Source organism: Protomyctophum bolini, assembly GCF_963924005.1.
Source record: "Protomyctophum bolini genome assembly, chromosome: 20".
Taxonomy (NCBI): domain Eukaryota; kingdom Metazoa; phylum Chordata; class Actinopteri; order Myctophiformes; family Myctophidae; genus Protomyctophum; species Protomyctophum bolini.
Window position 1 is genome coordinate 5337119 of NC_137881.1, and position 21107 is coordinate 5358225.

Consider the following 21107-nt stretch of genomic DNA (forward strand, 5'->3'; position numbering starts at 1 on the left):
GGACCCTCCCAGGATTTGCCCCACATTTTCAGGATTTTTCAAAAATAGCAGATTTACAAGCTATGACATGAATCACAGTCACATTGACCAGCCTTATAGCTATGCATGTAGCCTATAGATATCGGGTATATATGCCCCCAACTAAATGAGCAATCTTTCTCAACCATGTTGTTAAAGGATGACAAGAAATAGCTTTCTAAACATCTTTATGTCCAAATGGAGACGAGCCTATACTGCCCTCCACCTTGCATTGCCTGTCTATGGAGAGGGGAGGGGAGGGGAGAGAGAGAGAGAGAGAGAGGGGGGGGGGGAGAGAGAGAGGGGGGGGGGGGTGAGCTGTCTGCCACACATTGCGCTACAAACAGAGAGAGAGAGAGAGGTGCAGTGTGCGTAATCCGACACCATATGCTAGCACTATATTGACTATTTTACAATTCTTCGGAGAGCGAAAGAAAGGGAGATGGGTTGACAGAGAGATATACACACACACACACACACACACACACACACACACACACACACACAGAGAGAGAAAGCCTCAGGTCAATTAAGCCCCGCTATCTGATCATCATAAATGTTATAAACATGATGACATGACTCACATCATGCTCTGCATGGTAAGTTCTTTCGTAACTTTACATTTACATTAACTCAAATAATAAAACAGGACCACGGGGATATTAGTTCAAATGTTACACTGACATCATGTGACGTTGCATGCTTGCGCACGCTGCATGAGTCAGTGTTTGAAATGAAAAATGCGCCGCAAATCTTTTGAATATATACTGTATATATAATCTTTCAGAGCGAACGCTTTTAAACTCAAATCTTTTGCTTCTGGTGAGGTTCCTGGAACAACATATTTTCAGATGGGGGGGTCGGCGGGCCGAATGCATCTGGTGGTCCTTGACACTAAGTAGTTTGAGAAGCACTGACTGACATAGAGGGTTTTTCAGAGAACTGTCAGGATTTAGAAGATATTTTTAGAAATCGTCCCTCAGGTCTATAATGGGTTTTAAACATGCAGAGTGACGCATTATAGTGTACATGGCTTACATCATCTGCTGATACTCCAATATGTTTTGACATGAAATAATAATCCCGTAATGCCGTGTGGTGTTTTGTTTCATTAGCGCGAGCGTGACAAAATAGGCTACACAACAGCTTGTTGTTTTTCCGCTGCTGCTCTGAGTCTGAACACACGGTATAACGGTAAAGATACCAAAGGATTCGACAGTGACGTCACCGTTATGCTACGGCAACGCGGAAGTAACACAGACTCGAAGCAGTTTATAAACCCACAGTCCGTGACGTGTCACTGACCAATCCTTTGGTATTTTCATTCCACCGGACAGTCGAGTCAATTTTTCACCGCGCCACTGTTGTTTTAGAAAATCCTGGCGACGGTTGTGGGGAAAACGCGGGTGGGATTTCCCTTCTCGCGTACCGGTTGGGACGCCTCTGGCTTAAGTGTCGTCGTCCTCGTCCCCTGTCCTTTTTCAGCACACACACACAGACACACAGACACACACACACACACACACACACACACTCTGCACCACTCAGTTCACACGTTGGTGTGATTTTGCGTTCGCTATTAGAACCAGCCGCCCAAAGTCAAGCAATGTGTCATCGTTGAATAATGCATGCTATTAGATAGTGTAAATATCATGTGACATTTATGTCACCACAAAGAGAACAAATGAATTCATTTGTTGGATGATGATAATGGTATATCGGGTCATAGGCAATCAGGCAGCTTTGTCACAACCACGCCAGGATCAAACCAATTTCCACGGCAATTATGACTCAATCATCTGGTTACACGACTTTGGGCTCATTGTATTTTAATAAGGGCAATTAAGACGTCCTGGCCCTGGAATGAATTGGAGTCATATTAGCCAACAAGGGAGCGGCGCCGTATAATAACAATGTCACGGAAGAGTGTGATCTTGCACACGTGTGTGCATGCACTCGCACTCGCACATGCACGCACATACGTGTGATTAGTTTTGTCCAGTTTACTAACGTCACCAACTAAAGGTTTCCATTCCCTGACGAGGGGGATCTGAATTCTGCACACATATAGAGCAAAAATAATGATATATAATCAGAGCAAAAAAATGATATATAATCATCACAAGAGTGATTTTTTTAAATATATTATATGAAAAAAAGTCACACTGGTGTGAAGTGAGGGGCGCTCTTATCATCATACATCATCTCATTCCGGCCCGTCACTTTTTGGCGTCCTCACTTTTTATCTTCACTTTTTAAGCCCTCATCAGCCAATCAAATCATGGCTGCTGGATGCTCAGCCAATCAAATCATCGCTCAAGGGACGGGGTAGACACAGGCATAGGAGGAGGGGCTACTCAAAAAGAACATTGACTTTCGACTTCTGTTTTGGAGTCGACTTGTTGACAAGTTGACCTTTTGGTTAATGCCCTGCTGTGCCCTGTGTGTGTGTGTGTCTTTACACTCTGAAACAGACAAGAACCTGCCAAACAGCTCCAGTGTGGAAGTCGAGGTGACCCCACCCATGAACGGAACGGCCGGACAAGAGGGAGAAGCGGTAAGAAATCACTAAAACCAAAACGACACGCAAAACAAACACGCTAAAGAAATGATCACGTGAACCCTTATTGTGTCCCTGTTCAGCCGCTCTATCAAACTCAAAATGTATCGCAAAGCATGTTGGATTGCCATATGACAAACAAACATCACATGGATGCACCTGGGACGTATCCTCAGTGATGTATCCTGAGGTCATCACCTGGGAGTCTGGGACGTATCCTCAGTGATGTATCCTGAGGTCATCACCTGGGAGTCTGGGGCGTATCCTCAGTGATGTATCCTGAGGTCATCACCTGGGACGTATCCTCAGTGATGTATCCCGAGGTCATCACCTGGGACGTATCCTCAGTGATGTATCCTGAGGTCATCACCTGGGACGTATCCTCAGTGATGTATCCCAAGGTCATCACCTGGGACGTATCCTCAGTGATGTATCCTGAGGTCAGCACCTGGGACGTATCCTCAGTGATGTATCCTGAGGTCATCACCTGGGACGTATCCTCAGTGATGTATCCCACGGTGGTCATCTGGGTTTCGGGTCTCTCGAACATCATACCCGGGCCCTCACTCGGGTGACCCAGCCCGGGGTGATCAAGTCCCGACTTATACGGCCAGGACCACACAATCCGTTGCTCCGGAACTACTCTGCCGGGACCGGGAGAACCAGATTCTGGCGCGTGGAAGGACTATATGCTCTGTGGGTTGACTGACTCCTGTCCGGGCTTGGATGGTCAGAGCGGCGCGATTACATACAAGACGAGAATTGCACAAACGAACGGAACGGCACGAACCGAGGCGAATATATATATATATATATGTGTATATTCAGATCTGAACGCAGCTTTATACTGTATGAACATACAATGGCCTCTCGGCCGTGTCCTCATTGTGCTCTGAACGGGTGATTGATGCAAAGGTCGGACTCTCCGCTGCACCAGGTCATTACCGCTGATAATTTTCCTAGCCATGCTCTGCAGTATCTTCCGTTGCTCCACGCTGGCCTGCCAAAGACCCACCCACTCCAGCCGCGTTCGGTAATCACATTCTTCACTCACCTGCTGCCCTCTATACAACCCAGTGCCAAGAAAAGGCAACACACACACACACACACAGTACACACACGCACACGCACACACACCTCACACAAATGCCAACTGCCGCAGTTTGTGCCAGCGTGAGTGAGAACATAGGAAGGCTGCCAGGCCAGCAGAGGGCACAGTGTGGCTGTTTGGGCAAAAGAAGAGGACACCAAAATCAACAGGCGGAGAATGAGTCAGCGGCGCGTCGTGCATGTATCTCTACCTCGCCATGTGATTCTCTCTCTCTCTCCTCACGATATAAACAATGAGTAGGCCTACAACACCGTGCTGCCGTCATGTTAAAGAGCAGAACAGCTTCAGAACAGCTTTATTTATCCTCTCTGTTGCGTCGGAAACCTCGTTAAAAACACCAATACGTAGTTCTAGTGTTCTTTTTCACTTAATTTTTATTGAAGGAAGAACAGACACAAACAAAAACTCAACTAACAAGACATTACGGAAAAGAAGAAGAAAAGAAAAAGGACAAAAAGTAAAAGAAAAAAAGGCTGCATTTTTCATATTACAATAAACATTAAAAGAAATCCTATTGCAGTATCGCTAGGCTGAGAGAAGAGATTCCACTTTTCCCATTTTTTTATAGAATTTATCTTCTTGTAGTCTCAGTATGAATGTTAGTTTTTCCATAGAATACAGTTCCTCAATAATGTAGTTCTAGTGTTCTAATGCAGTATTATGACCGCTGGGGTAGGGTTGTCCTATAGCCTCGGAAACCCAGACGTTTTTTATTTCCAGGGAGAAAAAAAAAGTCTGCAGGGGCCGAGTCCACTTCAATTCGGCATAGAGTAGCGCAAACGTTGCTCACTCTCTGCTGATTTCTGATCTGCCTGCACCTTTGTTAAATTGACGCACACACGTAGACACACGCACACACACACACACACACACACACACACACACACACACACACACACACACACACACACACACATATCTCTCTCTGTCGCTCTAATTCTAATTAATTAGTCTCATGTCCAGCAGCTGTGCCATAGAAAGCAGAAAGCATAGGTGAGTTCCAGTCTACTAATGCAGTGGCTCCTTTCTCACATACACACACGCAGGCAGGCACACAAACAAAACAGATCTACAAGCTCACATAACGCATCGCTTTGCAACACGCCAGCTCATGGATTTTTTTGCTCTGTTTGTGTGACACAGAAAGTAAATATAGAGATAGAGACATTTCTGCCAGACAGACAGACAGACAACAGGCAACAACGATATGCCAGCTTCTATATATATGCTCGATCAGCCCAATAACTAAACCTTCCTCGTCCCAGTTTATAGGATTCTAATCCTAGTCTTTGTTAAAATACTGCTCTCACACCGTGTACCGTACGCCACCACGGTGTATAAAGATGGAGTGATCCTTCCTCCAAAATGAAACTACAGCTGCATCACTCATCTCCGTCCACTGTCCACGTTAACCCATGTAGGCCTGACGTCGAAATAAATAAATAAATAAATAAATCTTCTATATCAGTGGTGGTGCTCAATATTTCATGTCAAGGACCACCCAGAAATTATATGTAATTGGCCGCGGACCCGTATCTGAATATATGATGTTCCACAGAACCCCCCCCCCCCCAGAAGCAAAGATTTGAGTTAAAAAACGTTCACTCTGAAAGAATATGTATTCAAAGACTTACGCCACACATTTTCACGATTTATTTTCTCCAAAAATAGCTGACCTACAAGCTCGTAGCGCGGCACTCGGTGCCGCGCTACGAGCTTGTAGATCTGCTATTTTTCAATAGCTAAAGCATAACATAATGCTTTGAGGTCATGGTTCCTGCCCAGAATGGGTTAAAAAATGAGGGCCTCTAATGGTGCTGAAAGCACACGGTGGGCCCGGTGCCATAATACATCACCGGGTTTGGTCCTGCCGGGCTCTGTAAAGGATGATAGATCTGACTCTCAATGCAGATTTATTTCCTCTCTCTCCCACCTTTTCTTTCTTTCTTTTCTTTCATCCTCCTCGTTAAGCCAGTAAATGACTGGCGGGAGAGAATGGGAGAGATTTCTCCTCACAATAGACCCGCTGGAACGGGAGTCGCTGAAATTGAACCCCATTTGGCAATAATGACCCGTGTGTTTATTGATCAAGCTCTGCTGCTGCTCTGGGTTTTTTTTTTTTTTTTTACATTGATTTATCGCCTCTTCTTCTTGGGAGTTAATAATAGGTCTTTGCCGGTGGGATTGCCATCGCTCACACAGTAGCCCCCCCCCCCCCCCCTGCACCCCCCCTGAGGGTCGATGTGTTCCAAAAAAATAATACATTAATCATCATTTTTTTAGAGGAACCGTTCCCAATCCCAGCAAAGCACGGTCAGGACCCTGGATGAATTGGTGACGTCTCCATTGTGACCAGATCGAGCCTAATGTCTCTGTGGCTGTACCTCAGCGTAGGGTCTAGGGACCACCTATAGCCTAATGTCTCTGTGGCTGTACCTCAGCGTAGGGTCTAGGGACCACCTATAGCCTAATGTCTCTGTGGCTGTACCTCAGCGTAGGGTCTAGGGACCACCTATAGCCTAATGTCTCTGTGGCTGTACCTCAGCGTAGGGTCTAGGGACCACCTATAGCCTAATGCCTCTGTGGCTGTACCTCAGCGTAGGGTCCAGAGACCACCTCTGTGGCTGTACCTCAGCGTAGGGTCCAGGGACCACCTTGTAGATCAGCTATTTTCAGCATGCAACCAAGTGTAAAATGACTTACAATGGATCTCTTGTCCACTACTAGTCCCTTCCTAACATTTTAGTCTAGTTTTTATTTGTCGACGAAATTGTCAGTATATTTAGTCTTATAGTTTTAGTCATCGTGGCTTATAGTTTTAATTTAGTTTCCATTTGTTTTTGTCAGTGAAAATAGGTATAGTCGACGAACATTTTTCGTCTTAGTTTTTTAGTCGACGAAAACAACACTTCATGGTCCCCGCACCGGGTGTTGAGAACTTAGAGTATATACAGTATGAATAGAGAAGACATCCGAGTTCTCCTTCCATCCACTTGCATTAAGTTGCTCAAAAGCGCATGAGGCGATTTCACTCCTCCTTCCGGGTATAGGAACAGAGTGCATTCTGGGATGGATTGCAATAGTGAGTGCAGGCCCCAAACACATGAACGCGCTGCCGTTGAACGCGCACGAACGCGCACAAGCGTGCGTCCGTCGTGAACGTGCACAATGATAGTCAACAGACCAGCGCGTTCATGTGTTTGGGGCCAACTGCAATACCTTCATTCATTCGGCCCACTATGTCCATTTCGCCCTCAGTGTTTCCTCTGGGTGCCGTCTCTATTCATATATATACTCTAAGGTTGAGAAGCAGCGTCCTGGTGTGTGTGTGTGTGTGTGTGTGTGTGCTGCTATTCTTAGCATCGTGTCCCACACTGACTGCACCCTCCTGAGTCAGGCAGGAATAGGGCTGAGCGAGGAGCAGCTCCTCCACGCCTCCTAACGCGTCATCAGAGTTAATTGTTCAATTCCTCCTGGATGCCTTGGTATATGACCCAGACCGGAGAATAGGGAGATATGGCAGAGGTCAAATTGAAAAATCTCTTCTTTTCTTTTTTATTAATGGCTAAAACCACTGGGACTTCTTTGAGCTGACGGACGGAAAGGAACAGCTTATATTATCCCTAAACAAGATAAATTCAAGTGACTTTGAAGAGACCAGTGCATGTGGTGATGTGTAGCATAAATTTTATCTGCTTCTTCAATCTTTACATTTTCTTCAAAGATTGATTAGACTTCGTTTAACGGATGAGTTGTTTTCCTTTTTTTTTTCTTTTTTTCTCTTTATTTTAGCCCATTTAGGCCTGACGTCGAAATTAAAAAAAAAATTCTTCTTAAATTCTGACAGTTTTCTGAAATCCCAGATGTTTCTGTATCAGTAGGTGCTCAATATTTCATGTCAAGGACCCCCAAAGATTATATGTAATTGGCCGCCGACCCCCCCCCCCCCCCGATCTGAAAATATGTTTTTCCAGAAGCAAAGATTTTAAGTTAAAAACGTTCGCTCTGAAAGAATCTTCAAATATTTGTGCCCGCATTTTCACGATTTTTCAAAAATACCAGACCTGCTATTTTTCAATAGCTAAAAGTACAACATAATGCTTTAAAAAACACCAAAAGGGGTTCCCTTCCCGCCCAGAATGGGTTATGGTAACTGTTCCTATATTTAAACGTCTTTGAATATTCATGACGGCATATAACGCTAATCATGTTTTCCTTTTTAAAGAGTGTGAAGTGTGAAGCAACCAACAGGCTTTATGAGTCACCCTATAACCCATTTTCGCCGGGTACCCCTTTTGGTGTTATAGCATTATGTCATGCTTTAGCTATTGAAAAACAGCAGATCTACAAGCTCATAGCGCGCCACCGAGTGGCGCGCTACGAGCTTGTAGGTCTGCTATTTTTGAAAAATCGAAGAACGACTGACATAGAAACATAGCTTTTTCAGAAAACTGTCAGGATGTATAGAAGACATTTTTTAGAATCTGATCTCAGGTCAGAACGGGATAAACCCTCAGCTTCCACCACGACGGTGTCAGAGAGCCAAAAGGTTCTTTTCAGAGAACCCAGTGGGTGTCGACGGGCCACCAACCAGAACCAGAACTCAGCGTGTTTGTTTTCATTTTGGGTTTTCTTCCTGCACTGCCAAGTTGTAATGAGAATTCACAACCAGATGGAGCTTATTATCCCATTTAGGCCAGACATCGAAATTATAAAAAGAAATGTCTTCAAAATCCTGACAGTTTTCTGAAAAACCTTGTATTTCTGTATCAGTGGGGCTCAATATTTCACGTCAAGGACCACCAAAAATTATATGTAATATGCCTCCGCCCCCACATCTGAAAATATGTTGTTCCAGGGACCCCCCCCCCCCCATTTTTGAGTTAAAATGTTCACTGTAATAATATATATATTCAAAGATTTGAGGCGCATTTTCACGATTATTCAAAAATAGTGCGGAGAGTGAGCTTTTAGATCTTCTATCTTTCAATAGCTAAAGTATAACATAATGCTTAAAACACCAAAAGGGGTTCCTGCCCAGAATGGGTTATTATGTGTCAGCCCAATGCAAGACCATGCCAATACTGGCGAAAAGCAATTTCTTGGGTTATAACCGAAAGAGAAAATATGTTTTTCCGTCTCTAATTCGTTTAGATTAGAAGACACGGTTCCACACCACGTGACACCTGACACTGCAGTGTCAAATGATTATTCGAAAAGAAGGGGAGAGACTAAATGGAGTTTATTAACAGTATAAGCTACTGATAATGTTCAGGTTGGTATAAAGCTGGCAAAGCTGCCACGATGTTGTGAATGCTGCTCTTTTTTGGACCGTTTTTAAATGACTTCAGCCAAAGCCACTCAGGGGAACAACAAATTTAATAAATGTCAGACCCCCTCCGTAGCCCTGCTGGGCCTGGTAGAAATCGATGCCTTAAGGCTTGATAGTGGCACCAACTGAGGCACCACGGGACAGGAAAGGGAACCCAAAGGTGTTGACATTTGGGGAACAAAATCTGCACAGGGAGCACCAGCTCCGTGGGGGCACTTAATTCAGTCTGCAAGCGTCCAAATTATAAATCAATGCTTCAGTGAGTAATGAGTGTGACAGAACAATGGCATGATGCGCGACAGAAGTCAAGCGTTATTCATATAGTCTGGATGTTCGGTGGTGAGGTGACCGCCGAACTATAACTACAATGACGTCACTGAGCCGCGGTGAAGAGCAAACCACCGCCCCCAGCCCTTCTCTCTGTTTTTACTCACCACCGCTCAACGTTATTTCAGCTCCAGTGGTCAGCTCACCACCAATTCCTATAATGCATTTTTCCCAAAAGACATTTAAAAAAGTATTTATTTAAAAGACCTTTTAAGCGTCGTATACAAAGCCAACTATAGAGTTGTGACAAATCATGACAACAAACACAATATTTTGGACCAAACCAATAATTACAAAGAAGGAAGAAAAAAAAGTGTTGTAATTAACCTGCCGCTTCTTTCTTTCTAATTATTTGTACGGCACTTAATTCGGCCCAATTATTTGTTCGGTCATGATTTGTCACACCTCGAGTTGTGGCTTAAAAGGTCTTTAAATAAATAAATACTCTTATTATGGGAAAAATGCATTGGGAATTATTTCCTGGGCCTTCATGGCGTCGTCATGAAAGGGGGCGGGACTGCGACGCTCTATAGAGAAACAGGACCTTGTCAGACATGCAGGCGAGGGGGATGGAATTCAAGAGGAACCTCTGGTTTGTTGACCTATAGCCACAGGAGCCTGCCACTGATCCTAATTACCACCCAACCTGTATTCCCAGCGGACGCGGACGAGGAATGATGACCGCTGGGACTCTAGTGATGACCGCTGGGACTCTAGTGATGACCGCTGGGACTCAGATTACGCCGTGGTCCGTCTTGAGGGGGGGGGGGGGGGGGTCTGTCGGGGTCAATTTAGCTAATGATCAAGGCCATCGATTAACATTAGCGACATTAAAAGTCTGCCACTTAAAGCTTAGCCAAATTCAGGATATACTGTACGGCCTTGTCACAGTAATGGTGTTTTACCCTATGAGGCGTTCATGGTTTACGTTTTTATAACCCCCTCTGGGTGGATATTTGAATCATTTGAATCCTGGATATATAAAATTGCAAATTTTGAATATATATTCTTTCAGAGTGAACATTTTTTAACTCAAATCTTTGTTTCTGTGGGGGTCCCTGGAACAACATATTTTCAGGTGCAGGGGGTCCGCGGCCAAATACACATTGGGGGTCCTGACATAGAACGACGACTGACATAGAAACATAGAAAACTGTCAGGATTTAGAAGGCATTTGTAGAATCGTCCTCAGGTCTAAATGGGTTAAATTATTATTATTATCTGACTGATTAGATAGATATAGCGTTCCAATCATCAAAGTGTTCCATGCGTGTTTACACCTTATGCTGTTTTTTCCTATATCCAGATAACATCTGGATAGAGACTAAGTATGAATATTACCATCTGTTAAAAGGGCCACCAGGTTGTTAACCCATTGACGCCTGGTGCAACGTACAGTATACGTTGTTCTACCCTTGATGCCGGCGCGCTCTCTGTGTCTCATCAGCTATATTGCTATACATGTAGCAACATAACTATTTAAAAAAAAATCATCAGAATTTGAAGGTTTTCAGAAACCTTAGGTCAGGCCCTATAGAAGGCGTTCCCAGATTCGGCCTGAGGCATCAAAGGGTTAAATAAAAGTCATATACAGTAATACAGTACAGTAGCAAAATGTTGTCATTCTTCTTCACACCGTGAACTATAAACCGCTATGAAAAACCTCTCAGTTTGCAACACCTCTGTAGCGTAAAATAGCTACAACAAAAACCTGAGATTTAGATTTAGGGGTTTAGAACCGAGCCTACTGATGGATGACAATACAGCCATCTGGATATGAAGAGGGGACACAATACAGAGTGCTGAGCTAGAGGCAACGCCAGGCCTTTTGTGTCGCGGCAGCACCGATCGCCAAGGTTACCCAGGAAGGATGCGACTGCAGTGTCTCCCATTCAAGGACTAAACACAGTGTGGAATTCAACGTCGTCCTCAGAGAGATAGAGGCCATCTTTAAAGTCCTCTCCCTCTCTCTCTCTCTCTCTGCCTCCTGTCTGTTTGATGTATCTGATAAGGTCAACACTTTGGCTCTCTTCCTAGAGACGAAGTAGATGCTCCGGCCGCGTCTGGGAGTGGGAACGCAAATATATCTCTGGATCAAATCCAGCCTCAACCTGGACCTTCTAGAGAACCCAGACCCTATAGTCTATAGTACACCTGCCTTTCCCAATCAGCTTTTCTATAACGCCTGTCCCAATAAAGAAGACAAACGATACAAGGAGTGGACTGTCCACTCTGCTTATTAAAAATAATTAAACAAGTTTTTCGCTGGATTTCATGAGATCAGTGACGTAAATAGGTTTTCCATGTAATGAGTGATTAGATGAGTTCCGGTGGACGTTTTATGAGTCCCACTTCAACGACGTTAGAATAATATGAAGAATTGGCTAAATTAACAAAAATAAAAGTATCCAAAAATGGTACAATACTTGAGTACAATGTACTTAGTTACTTAATTCCCCACCAATGCTGTTAAAGGAGAATTCCATGCTAGAAGGCTTTCTTACCTTTATTTGTCCCCACCAAAGAGGTCCAGGTGTTATTTTGTGCAAAGAGTACATTATTGGCTATATTTCCCCTGATATAAGCCCTCAATGGGGGTTATGGGTTTTTGTGCTAATTCGCTTATTTTCATCGAAATAAGTAGTAAAGTGTGCCGCTTGGGATACTATTTACATTATGAAGAGAGGATATATTTAAAAAAAAAGTAATTTTGAGCGATGGAAATAAGCGAATTAGCACAATGCAATTCAATTCAATTCATTGAGGGCTTATGGTAGAGGAAATAGCCAAAATGGGCTTTTGCAACAAAAACACCTGGACCTCTTTGGTGGGGATGTACGTAACAACTACAAATAAAGGTATAAGGAAGCCTTCTAGTATGGAATTTTAGATAAATTACATATATAAATACAAAATATTTTGCCCCAGTATGTAATGTAATGACAACTTGTATGTATTTTTTTGTTTACATCTGCTTGGCATCACTCAGAGGAGGGTTTAGGGACAGGTTTAGGGACAGCGTTGTCTCTAGATGGGGCGCTATGCCGTGCCGTGCGTGTTTGGACCTGCTCTCTGAGTCCCAGAGGCCATCTGTCCTCCTGTATATAATTGGATACAAAGGGATCCTTTGACGGCTTTGTGCTCTCAGCAGGGCTTGTGTTTTGTTTTGTTTTGTTTGGCGCCCGATTAAAGTTTATCACATTCTGACCTGAGATCAGATTCATACGAGGTTTCCACTGGACACGCACTGGTCTGATGAACCCATTCTGACCTGAGATCAGATTCTAAAAATGTCAGTCGTTCTTCGATTTTTCAAAAATAGCAGACCTACAAGCTCGTAGCGCGCCACTCGGTGGCGCGCTATGAGCTTGTAGATCTGCTATTTTTCAATAGCTAAAGCATAACATTATGCTAACACCAAAATGGGTTCCCGTTCAGAATGGGTTATACAGTATGTCATGTTGTGCATGATTAAGCGGGTTTTGGTCTGCAACATATCCGCTACAAATGCCAATCTATATTTATAACACCTCGATCGCCCCCCCGGGGGTTATTTAAAGATGGAGTGCCACGATTTCTTTCCACCCTAAAACATGATCACCAGGTATTAATACAATATAAGGGGGAAGAACTTTTTCCAAAAAGTGTACAGTATTAGTTAAAATCATGCTTTTATGTGGACACGCCCACCAGTTCATTAAGTATGCCTGGTTTGCCTGCTGGGTGGTGATCCACCTGAACTGAAGCCGCACCCACAGCTGTAGTTGTATGATAAAGGGGGAGGGGTTACGGGAGGGGCTGATAGTGTGATGTCACTATTTTACTGTTTATTTCATTGGCCCCGTTTGACTGTCAAGGGTTCAGCCTCCAGAAAGAAACCCTAAATACAAAGTTAATACACCATTGCACATAAAAACGACTCCAGGGTGTCTAATGAAGTGTACTGTCACCTCATAGACACATGAAAAACTGGAAAAATACAAACATTGTGGCACTCCATCTTTAATCCATTAAATCATAGCGCCCCGGCGATTCATAGTAGCGGGAAGCACTTTCACCGTATAATACACGATCTTTGCTTAGAATTAGACGTTATAGATCGAGAGTTATTATTAACGTTTTTTAGATTTTCGGTCTCGTCGGCTAAACGGGGGGGGGGGGGGGGACATAACGACACTTTCGATGACGTCGCACTGTTGCGCAACATCGAGTGTCGCGCAAAACGGGCGCTCCCAAGAAGGCTGTGTAGCGACGCGATCGGTTTTGATATCAATAATCTCCGTCTTTTTGAGCCATCTTCGTCCTGGGCGCTGCTGGGTGTTACTAATTGAAAAGGACGGTGAACTTCGTCCTGGGCGATCGAGGTGTTAACCATGTGAACCCTATAGCGTTCCAAAAATAGGTGATCCATAATAAGCTCATCGGCTTGTAAATTGGCTATTTTCACGAAGGGGTTAGTTAGTCAGACTAATCAATGTAGTCGATTATAGAAAATCTATTATAATTCCTTACGTTGATTCTTTGATATATAATTTGATTGCAGAATTAAGTCGGCTGTTGGTTCTGAAGATTGATTTCGATATGTTTTTGGTTAACTGACCAACCCTACTGTACTCACTGCAGACATTTCGTCCATAACGTTGGAGAGAGAGAGAGAGAGAGAGAGAGAGAGAGAGAGACAGTAAAGGTCTTTGACCTGAACTGGCATTAACATTCCAGTCATTCCTGATAAATCCACCCAGGGTTTGTGCTGCTGGTGTCTGTAGTCGCAGACCTTCCGCAGGCTCGGTGCAATCTCCGAAAATCTGTCATTAAAACGGCTCCTTCCCAAAGTCATCCCCGAAGCAAGGACACTCCGGCTGCCAGGTCTTGCATCAATCTCTTCTCCCAGTCCACTTTATTTCTTTTTTCAAGTGCCCGCCCGGCATCACAATTGTCACGGGCGTTCCAGGACAGTCGCTATAGGAGAGCTACACCCCCGACTGAACCCAGTGAGCAACGTGAAGGAGTTGACTGTTGTGGACAAAGGGTCAGTCGTGTTTGTTGTCCCCCCCCCCCCCCCCCCTCCCCGATGGAATGATGCTTCAAACGCACAGTGAATAAAATAATCCATTGGTCGGACACAGCCAGCCAGCCAAGCCAGGGACACACAAAGCTGTCTATACGAGTGGTGGCACCACTCAAAAATTATGAAAACCATGACCCAGATTGTTCTTTTCTCTTTGATTAATCCGCCTCTCTCTCTCTCTCTCTCTCTCTCTCTCTCTCTCTCTCTCTCTCTCTCTCTCTGTGTGTCTCTGTGTCTCTCTCTCGTCAGACAGAGGATGAGGAGGAGGAGGACCAGCCTCTGAGCCTGTCCTGGCCGGAGACCTGCCGCAAACGCTTAACCTACCTCCTCATCATGCCCATCATTCTCCCCCTGTGGCTCACGCTGCCTGACGTCAGGAAGATGGTGCGTGTACTGTGTGCGTGTGTACTGTGTGTGTGTGTGTGTGTGTGTGTGTGTGTGTGTGTGTGTGTGTGTGTGTGTGCGTGCATGGGATTATAAAACACCAAAAAAAACAAATAAACAATATTATCACATTCACTTCCTGAACACATAAGAAATAAGAGAATATTTGGTTAATAACCCAAACTGAAATTCTTTGTCTGTTTGTCCCACACTTAAGTATTCTGCAATTAAGTGAGAATATCTTACGTTCGAAAGTCCCAAGTCCAATCATTCTGCATCACTTAACCATATCAGCTCCGGGTTTCTACACCTAGTAAACCATATTTTTTACGTATACTTCATAATATAAAGGGCGCATGCGTACGGACGTACGGTATGCGCAATTCTCTTGGTCGACAAAAGCACAATCTTCCATTTGTATGAAATCAACCTGGAAAACTTCACGTCGTGACCTTTTGAGTTCATCATGTTTTGCTATAATATTTCTTTCCCTCCTTTCATTTCTCTAGTCCGCAAAGAAGTTCTTCCCGATCAGTTTCATCGGCGCCATCTGCTGGATCGCAGCCTTCTCCTACCTGATGGTGTGGTGGGCTCACCAGGTATGTACCGTACCGTACCGTACTGTACATGTACCGTATGTTTTTACTGCTTTGAGGCCTGAGCCGTGGCTCAGCGGTCCAGGTATAACCTTGGCTTGGTAATCCAGTCTGGCAGTGTGCCGCGGGCTATAGACTCCCGATCCCAACGGCCTCTATACTGCCATGTCTTCCTCATTACTCACTACTCATTCCTCACCCCCCCCCCCCCCCCCCCCCCATCTCTCTCCTCGTTTCCTGTCAGCCTACTGTCTGTCTGTCCCTCCATAAAATATATATGAAATAAATAAAGGCGAAAGCCACAAAGAAAAAAACATTAAAAAAAAACTTTGAGTCCCCGATAAGGGAGGATTGTCACGGCTCTAGCAGTGATTTCCAAAACATTAATGACATGAACCCCCCAGTTTGACATGCATTATGCTACGGACCCTCAATGGCATCTCTATCTCTGAGACCCCAATTTATATTGTAAAATCAATGTTAATTTACAAATGGAACCAAATGGACCCATAGATAAGGGTCCATTTGGTTCCAAATTATCATTTAGCTGGGTCCCCCCTGGAACTCCCCTTTGGGAACCACTGCTAAAGCTATTTTGTACCAATGCACTTCAATTAAAAATTAAGTAAAACCCCATGGCCTATATATTATAGTATAATATAGTTCACACAATAGTTTCACACAATAGCCCTTACAACCTCACACAACACATCGCGATGTGTCGTGAGCTTGTAGATCAGCTTTATTTTATTTTATAAAAAAATAAAAAGATAACATGTCTCTTTTGGTGTCTCTTATAATAATAATAAACTTTATTTGTATAGCACCTTTCATACATAAATGTAGCTCAAAGTGCTTCACAGGGAAAAAATAGAATACAATAAAACATAGTTAAGATGATAAAACAATGGCAGAGAACAAAATTGAATATAAGAACATAAAATAAATAAAAACAAATAAAAACAAATAAAAACACCACATGCAGCAAATCAGTCAGGGCAGGGTAGGAACGTGCATATTAAAACTCAATTAAAAGCAATGTTGTAGAAGTGTGTGCTGTGCCCCGTTAATCGCTACACATCCACACATACTTATTTTTTTTCCCCCCCTCTCCCTCTTTCCGCAGGTTGGAGAGACTATTGGGATTACGGAGGAGATTATGGGCCTGACCATATTAGCAGCTGGCACCTCCATCCCTGACCTCATCACCAGCGTCATCGTGGCACGCAAGGGGCTCGGCGACATGGCGGTGTCCAGCTCCGTGGGCTCCAACATCTTCGACATCACAGTCGGGTATGTGTCGGAAACCAACAAACCAGGCAGTGGTGTTTTCGTCGACTTAAAACTAACCCATTCTGACCTGAGATCAGATTCATACGAGGTTTCAACTGGACACACAACTGGTCTGATGAACCCATTCTGACCTGAGATCAGATTCTAAAAATGTCAAGTCGTTCTTCGATTTTTCAAAAATAGCAGACCTACAAGCTCGTAGCGCGCCACTCGGTGGCGCACTATGAGCTTGTAGATCTGCTATTTTTCAATAGCTAAATCATAACATGATGCCAACACCAAAACGGGTTCCCGTTCAGAATGGGTTAAAACTAAGACGAAAAATGTTCGTCGACTACCTATTTTCAACTGACAAAAACAAATGGAAACTAAATGAAAACTTAAGCTACGATGACTAAAACTATAAGGCTAAATATACTGACAATTTCGTCGACAACCACACCAAGGGCTCTAATGAAGTACTGTCACCTCGTAAACACATGACATAACAACCACACCGAGGGCTCTAATGAAGTACTGTCACCTCGTAAACACATGACATACTGTAACAACCACATCAAGGGCTCTAATGAAGTACTGTCACCTCATAAACACATGACATAACAACCACACCAAGGGCTCTAATGAAGTACTGTCACCTCATGAACACATGACATACTGTAACAACCACACCAAGGGCTCTAATGAAGTACTGTCACCTCATAAACACATGACATAACAACCACACCAAGGGCTCTAATGAAGTACTGTCACCTCATAAACACATGACATAACAACCACACCAAGGGCTCTAATGAAGTACTGTCACCTCATAAACACATGACATACTGTAACAACCACACCAAGGGCTCTAATGAAGTACTGTCACCTCATAAACACATGACAACCACACCAAGGGCTCTAATGAAGTACTGTCACCTCATAAACACATGACATACTGTAACAACCACACCAAGGGGTCTAATGAAGTACTGTCACCTCATAAACACATGACATAACAACCACACCGAGGGCTCTAATGAAGTACTGTCACCTCATAAACACATGACATGACAACCACACCAAGGGCTCTAATGAAGTACTGTCACCTCATAAACACATGACATAACAACCACACCAAGGGCTCTAATGAAGTAATGTCACCTCATAAACACATGACATACTGTAACAACCACACCAAGGTGTCTAATGAAGTACTGTCACCTCATAAACGCATGACATACTGTAACAACCACACCAAGGGCTCTATAATGAAGTACTGTCACCTCATAAACACATGACATAACAACCACACCGAGGGCTCTAATGAAGTACTGTCACCTCATAAACACATGACATACTGTAACAACCACACCAAGGGCTCTAATGAAGTACTGTCACCTCATAAACACATGACATAACAACCACACCGAGGGCTCTAATGAAGTACTGTCACCTCATGAACACATGACATAACAACCACACCGAGGGCTCTAATGAAGTACTGTCACCTCATAAACGCATGGAAAACTGGGAGAAATACAAAAATCACGACACTCCATCTTTAAGTACAATACTGCTTGAGTTGAAGTACTTTCCAGCGCTGTACGGAGCCATATTAACCCATTCTGACCTGAGATCAGATTCACACGAGGTTTCCACTGGACACACACTCGTCTGATGAACCCATTCTGACCTGAGATCAGATTCACACGAGGTTTCCACTGGACACACACTGGTCTGATGAACCCATTCTGACCTGAGATCAGATTTTTAAAAATGTCAGTCGTTTTTCGATTTTTCAAAAATAGCAGATCTACAAGCTCATAGCGCGCCACTCGGTGGCGCGCTACGAGCTTGTAGATCTGCTATTTTTCAATAGCTAAAGCATAACATGATGCTATCACCAAAATGGGTTCCTGTTCAGAATGGGTTAAGTATCATTAATTTGAAAGGCTCGGTTTGGAGGTCTGGTTAGTTTATGCTTGAGAGAAAACAGCCTTAGTGTTTTCATTACCTCCTTCCTTTTTCCTGCAGTCACGTGACTTTTAGCACAAGATTTAGAATCACTGCTATACTTCATTTGGACACGACTGCTTGAGATTCAACAATGCTTATTTTCTTTTTTTTTTATTTTTTTAGACGTTGGCAATACGCAATTATTATGAGCACGAACAATGCAGCTGCATATTCTATTTTTTTTGTTGTTGCCAGATTTAAGATGGCTAAAGATTATATTGGATGAAAACGACATGCGTGCGTCATTGTCGTGGTCTATTAACGACATGAATTAAATAATAATATTGATCTCCTACTGTACGACGTCGTCGTACAGTATCAGTGGTGTAAAAATAACTAAGTACTTAAGTACAATTGTGAGGTATTTGTAGTTTACTTGAGTGTTTCCAATTTCCAATACTTTTACTTCTACTCCACTACATCTCAACGCCATATATTATACTTTACTCCACTACAATTTGAAAACTTGAATTGCTAAATACTTTTTGTATTGGATTTGGATTCTTATAACAAAACATACATTAAACCACTTAATTCAGCCCATATGTAGATTTACGCCATTTGAAAATAGCTGATCTAGAAGCTCACAATAATGCACCACAATTTTTACTCAAGTGCATTTTGAATTTTTACTTTTAACAGAGTATTTCTATATAGCAGCAGCATTGATACTATTTACTCAAGCACAAAATGCGAGTATATATTTCAGACCACTGCCCGCCAGTGTTGAGCAGCAAATGTATTTTAGTCTACTTTCAGTCGACTAAATATCATAAGGATCGGCTATTTTCAGCATGCAACCAAGTGTAAAATCTTTCTAACATTTTAGTCTAGTTTTTAATCTGTTGACAAAATTGTCAGTATATTTATTTCTTTAGTTTTAGTCATCATAGCTTAGTTTTCATTTAGTTTAGTTAGTTTTTAGCAGAGAGGGAGAGAGGGAGGGAGAGAGAGGGAGAGGTGTCTGCTAAATGCTAATTCCTCCACACAGTAACTGTCATTTCTCGACCGTTTCGGACGTGGGGCGGCTTGCCGGAACCGGGCTGTGCACCTCGGGCTCGACCATGTGGTTCTGGAAGTTCCGGCGGTGACCCACCGGGGACTCCCCCAACACACGGAGTTGCACCACTCAGTTCACATGCACTGGTTGTGACTTTTTTTCCCCCTCTCTCTCTCTCTCACACACAGGCTGCCGTTCCCCTGGCTCCTGTGGTCCTTCATCAACGGCATGAAGCCGGTGCAGGTCAGCTCCAACGGGCTCTTCTGCGCCATCGTCCTCCTCTTCGCCATGCTCATCTTCGTCATCATCTCCATCGCCGCCTGCAAGTGGCGCATGAGCAAGCTGCTGGGCTTCATCATGTTCCTGCTGTACTTCGTCTTCCTGGTCGTGAGCGTCATGCTCGAGGACAAGGTGATCGCCTGCCCCATATCCGTCTGAGGGCCGGTCCACTCGCCACTACCCCCCGACACGCACACGCGTTGCACGCGCGCACACACGCACACACACACACACACACACACACACAAGCACACACACACACACACACACACACACACACACACGCGCACACACACACCTTCCCATCCTCCCCCTACTACCTACCCAATCGCAACCTGTCATTGATCCACAGAGATCACCCTAACCGCCACCACCACCATCACCATCCTCCCTGTCTAGCCCCAACCAACCAACCAACCAACCAACCAACCACCACCCTCTCAACGTTCACTCTGTCCTGGAAACCTCCTCTTCTACTCGGCCCCGCGCTCTGGATTAAAGAAAGCCCCCAAAAAGGGAACAGATGGATCGAGAGAAGAAGGACTTCATGGTTCTTTGTGGAGAAGAAGAAAAAATAAATAAAAAGCCAAGTTTCCCTTTATTTTTAAATGAAACTAAAAACTTGCTGAATGCTGTCCTCTTCTCACTGGAATGTACATTGATTTATTTTGAGCCAGCTGGGGGGGGGGGGGTGGGTTTGGGTGGGCGGGCGGGCGGGCGGGGAGGGAGGGAGGGGTTTGGGGACGGTAGTCGTCGGACGCCAGCTTCAGCGGAGGAAGCCTCATGACTACTTGACTTTTATGTGTTTATTTAATTCCGTTTGAGGGGAAGGGGAGTCGTGGTGGTGGTGGTGGACGGTGTGCATTGACAAGGCAAAGAGGAAAAACACTGGTGTTTCGTGGACGGTGCCACGCCTTGTAGGTTGAGGAGATAAAACGACCTCCTGTGGATGAAAAAAACACTGAAACTGAAAAAGATGCACTGTGCTTAAACACTTTAATAATAATAATATGCAGTGGACGGACGGATAAGCTCATAGCTACAGACGTACGAGCAGGAACGTCGGCTCTGTCGCTTTAAGAAACAAACGTGCGAGGGGGGTGCGGGCCGGCCCGATGCCAAACTTTGGGGGGACTATAGG

General features: G+C 44.1%; 1 protein-coding gene across 1 annotated transcript in view; it reads left to right on the plus strand.

The window, feature by feature from the left end:
- LOC308335917 (solute carrier family 24 member 2) overlaps window positions 1-20125 on the plus strand; it is a gene marked incomplete at both ends in the record, with an annotated part of 80466 nt that extends 60341 nt beyond the window's left edge. The window contains 5 exons of the mRNA XM_080793140.1: window positions 2493-2575; window positions 14666-14800; window positions 15310-15399; window positions 16523-16689; window positions 19876-20125. Coding sequence (XP_080649266.1) covers window positions 2493-2575; window positions 14666-14800; window positions 15310-15399; window positions 16523-16689; window positions 19876-20125 — 725 coding nt within the window. The remainder of the gene's footprint in view (window positions 1-2492; window positions 2576-14665; window positions 14801-15309; window positions 15400-16522; window positions 16690-19875) is intronic.
- Window positions 20126-21107: the final 982 nt, after the last annotated feature.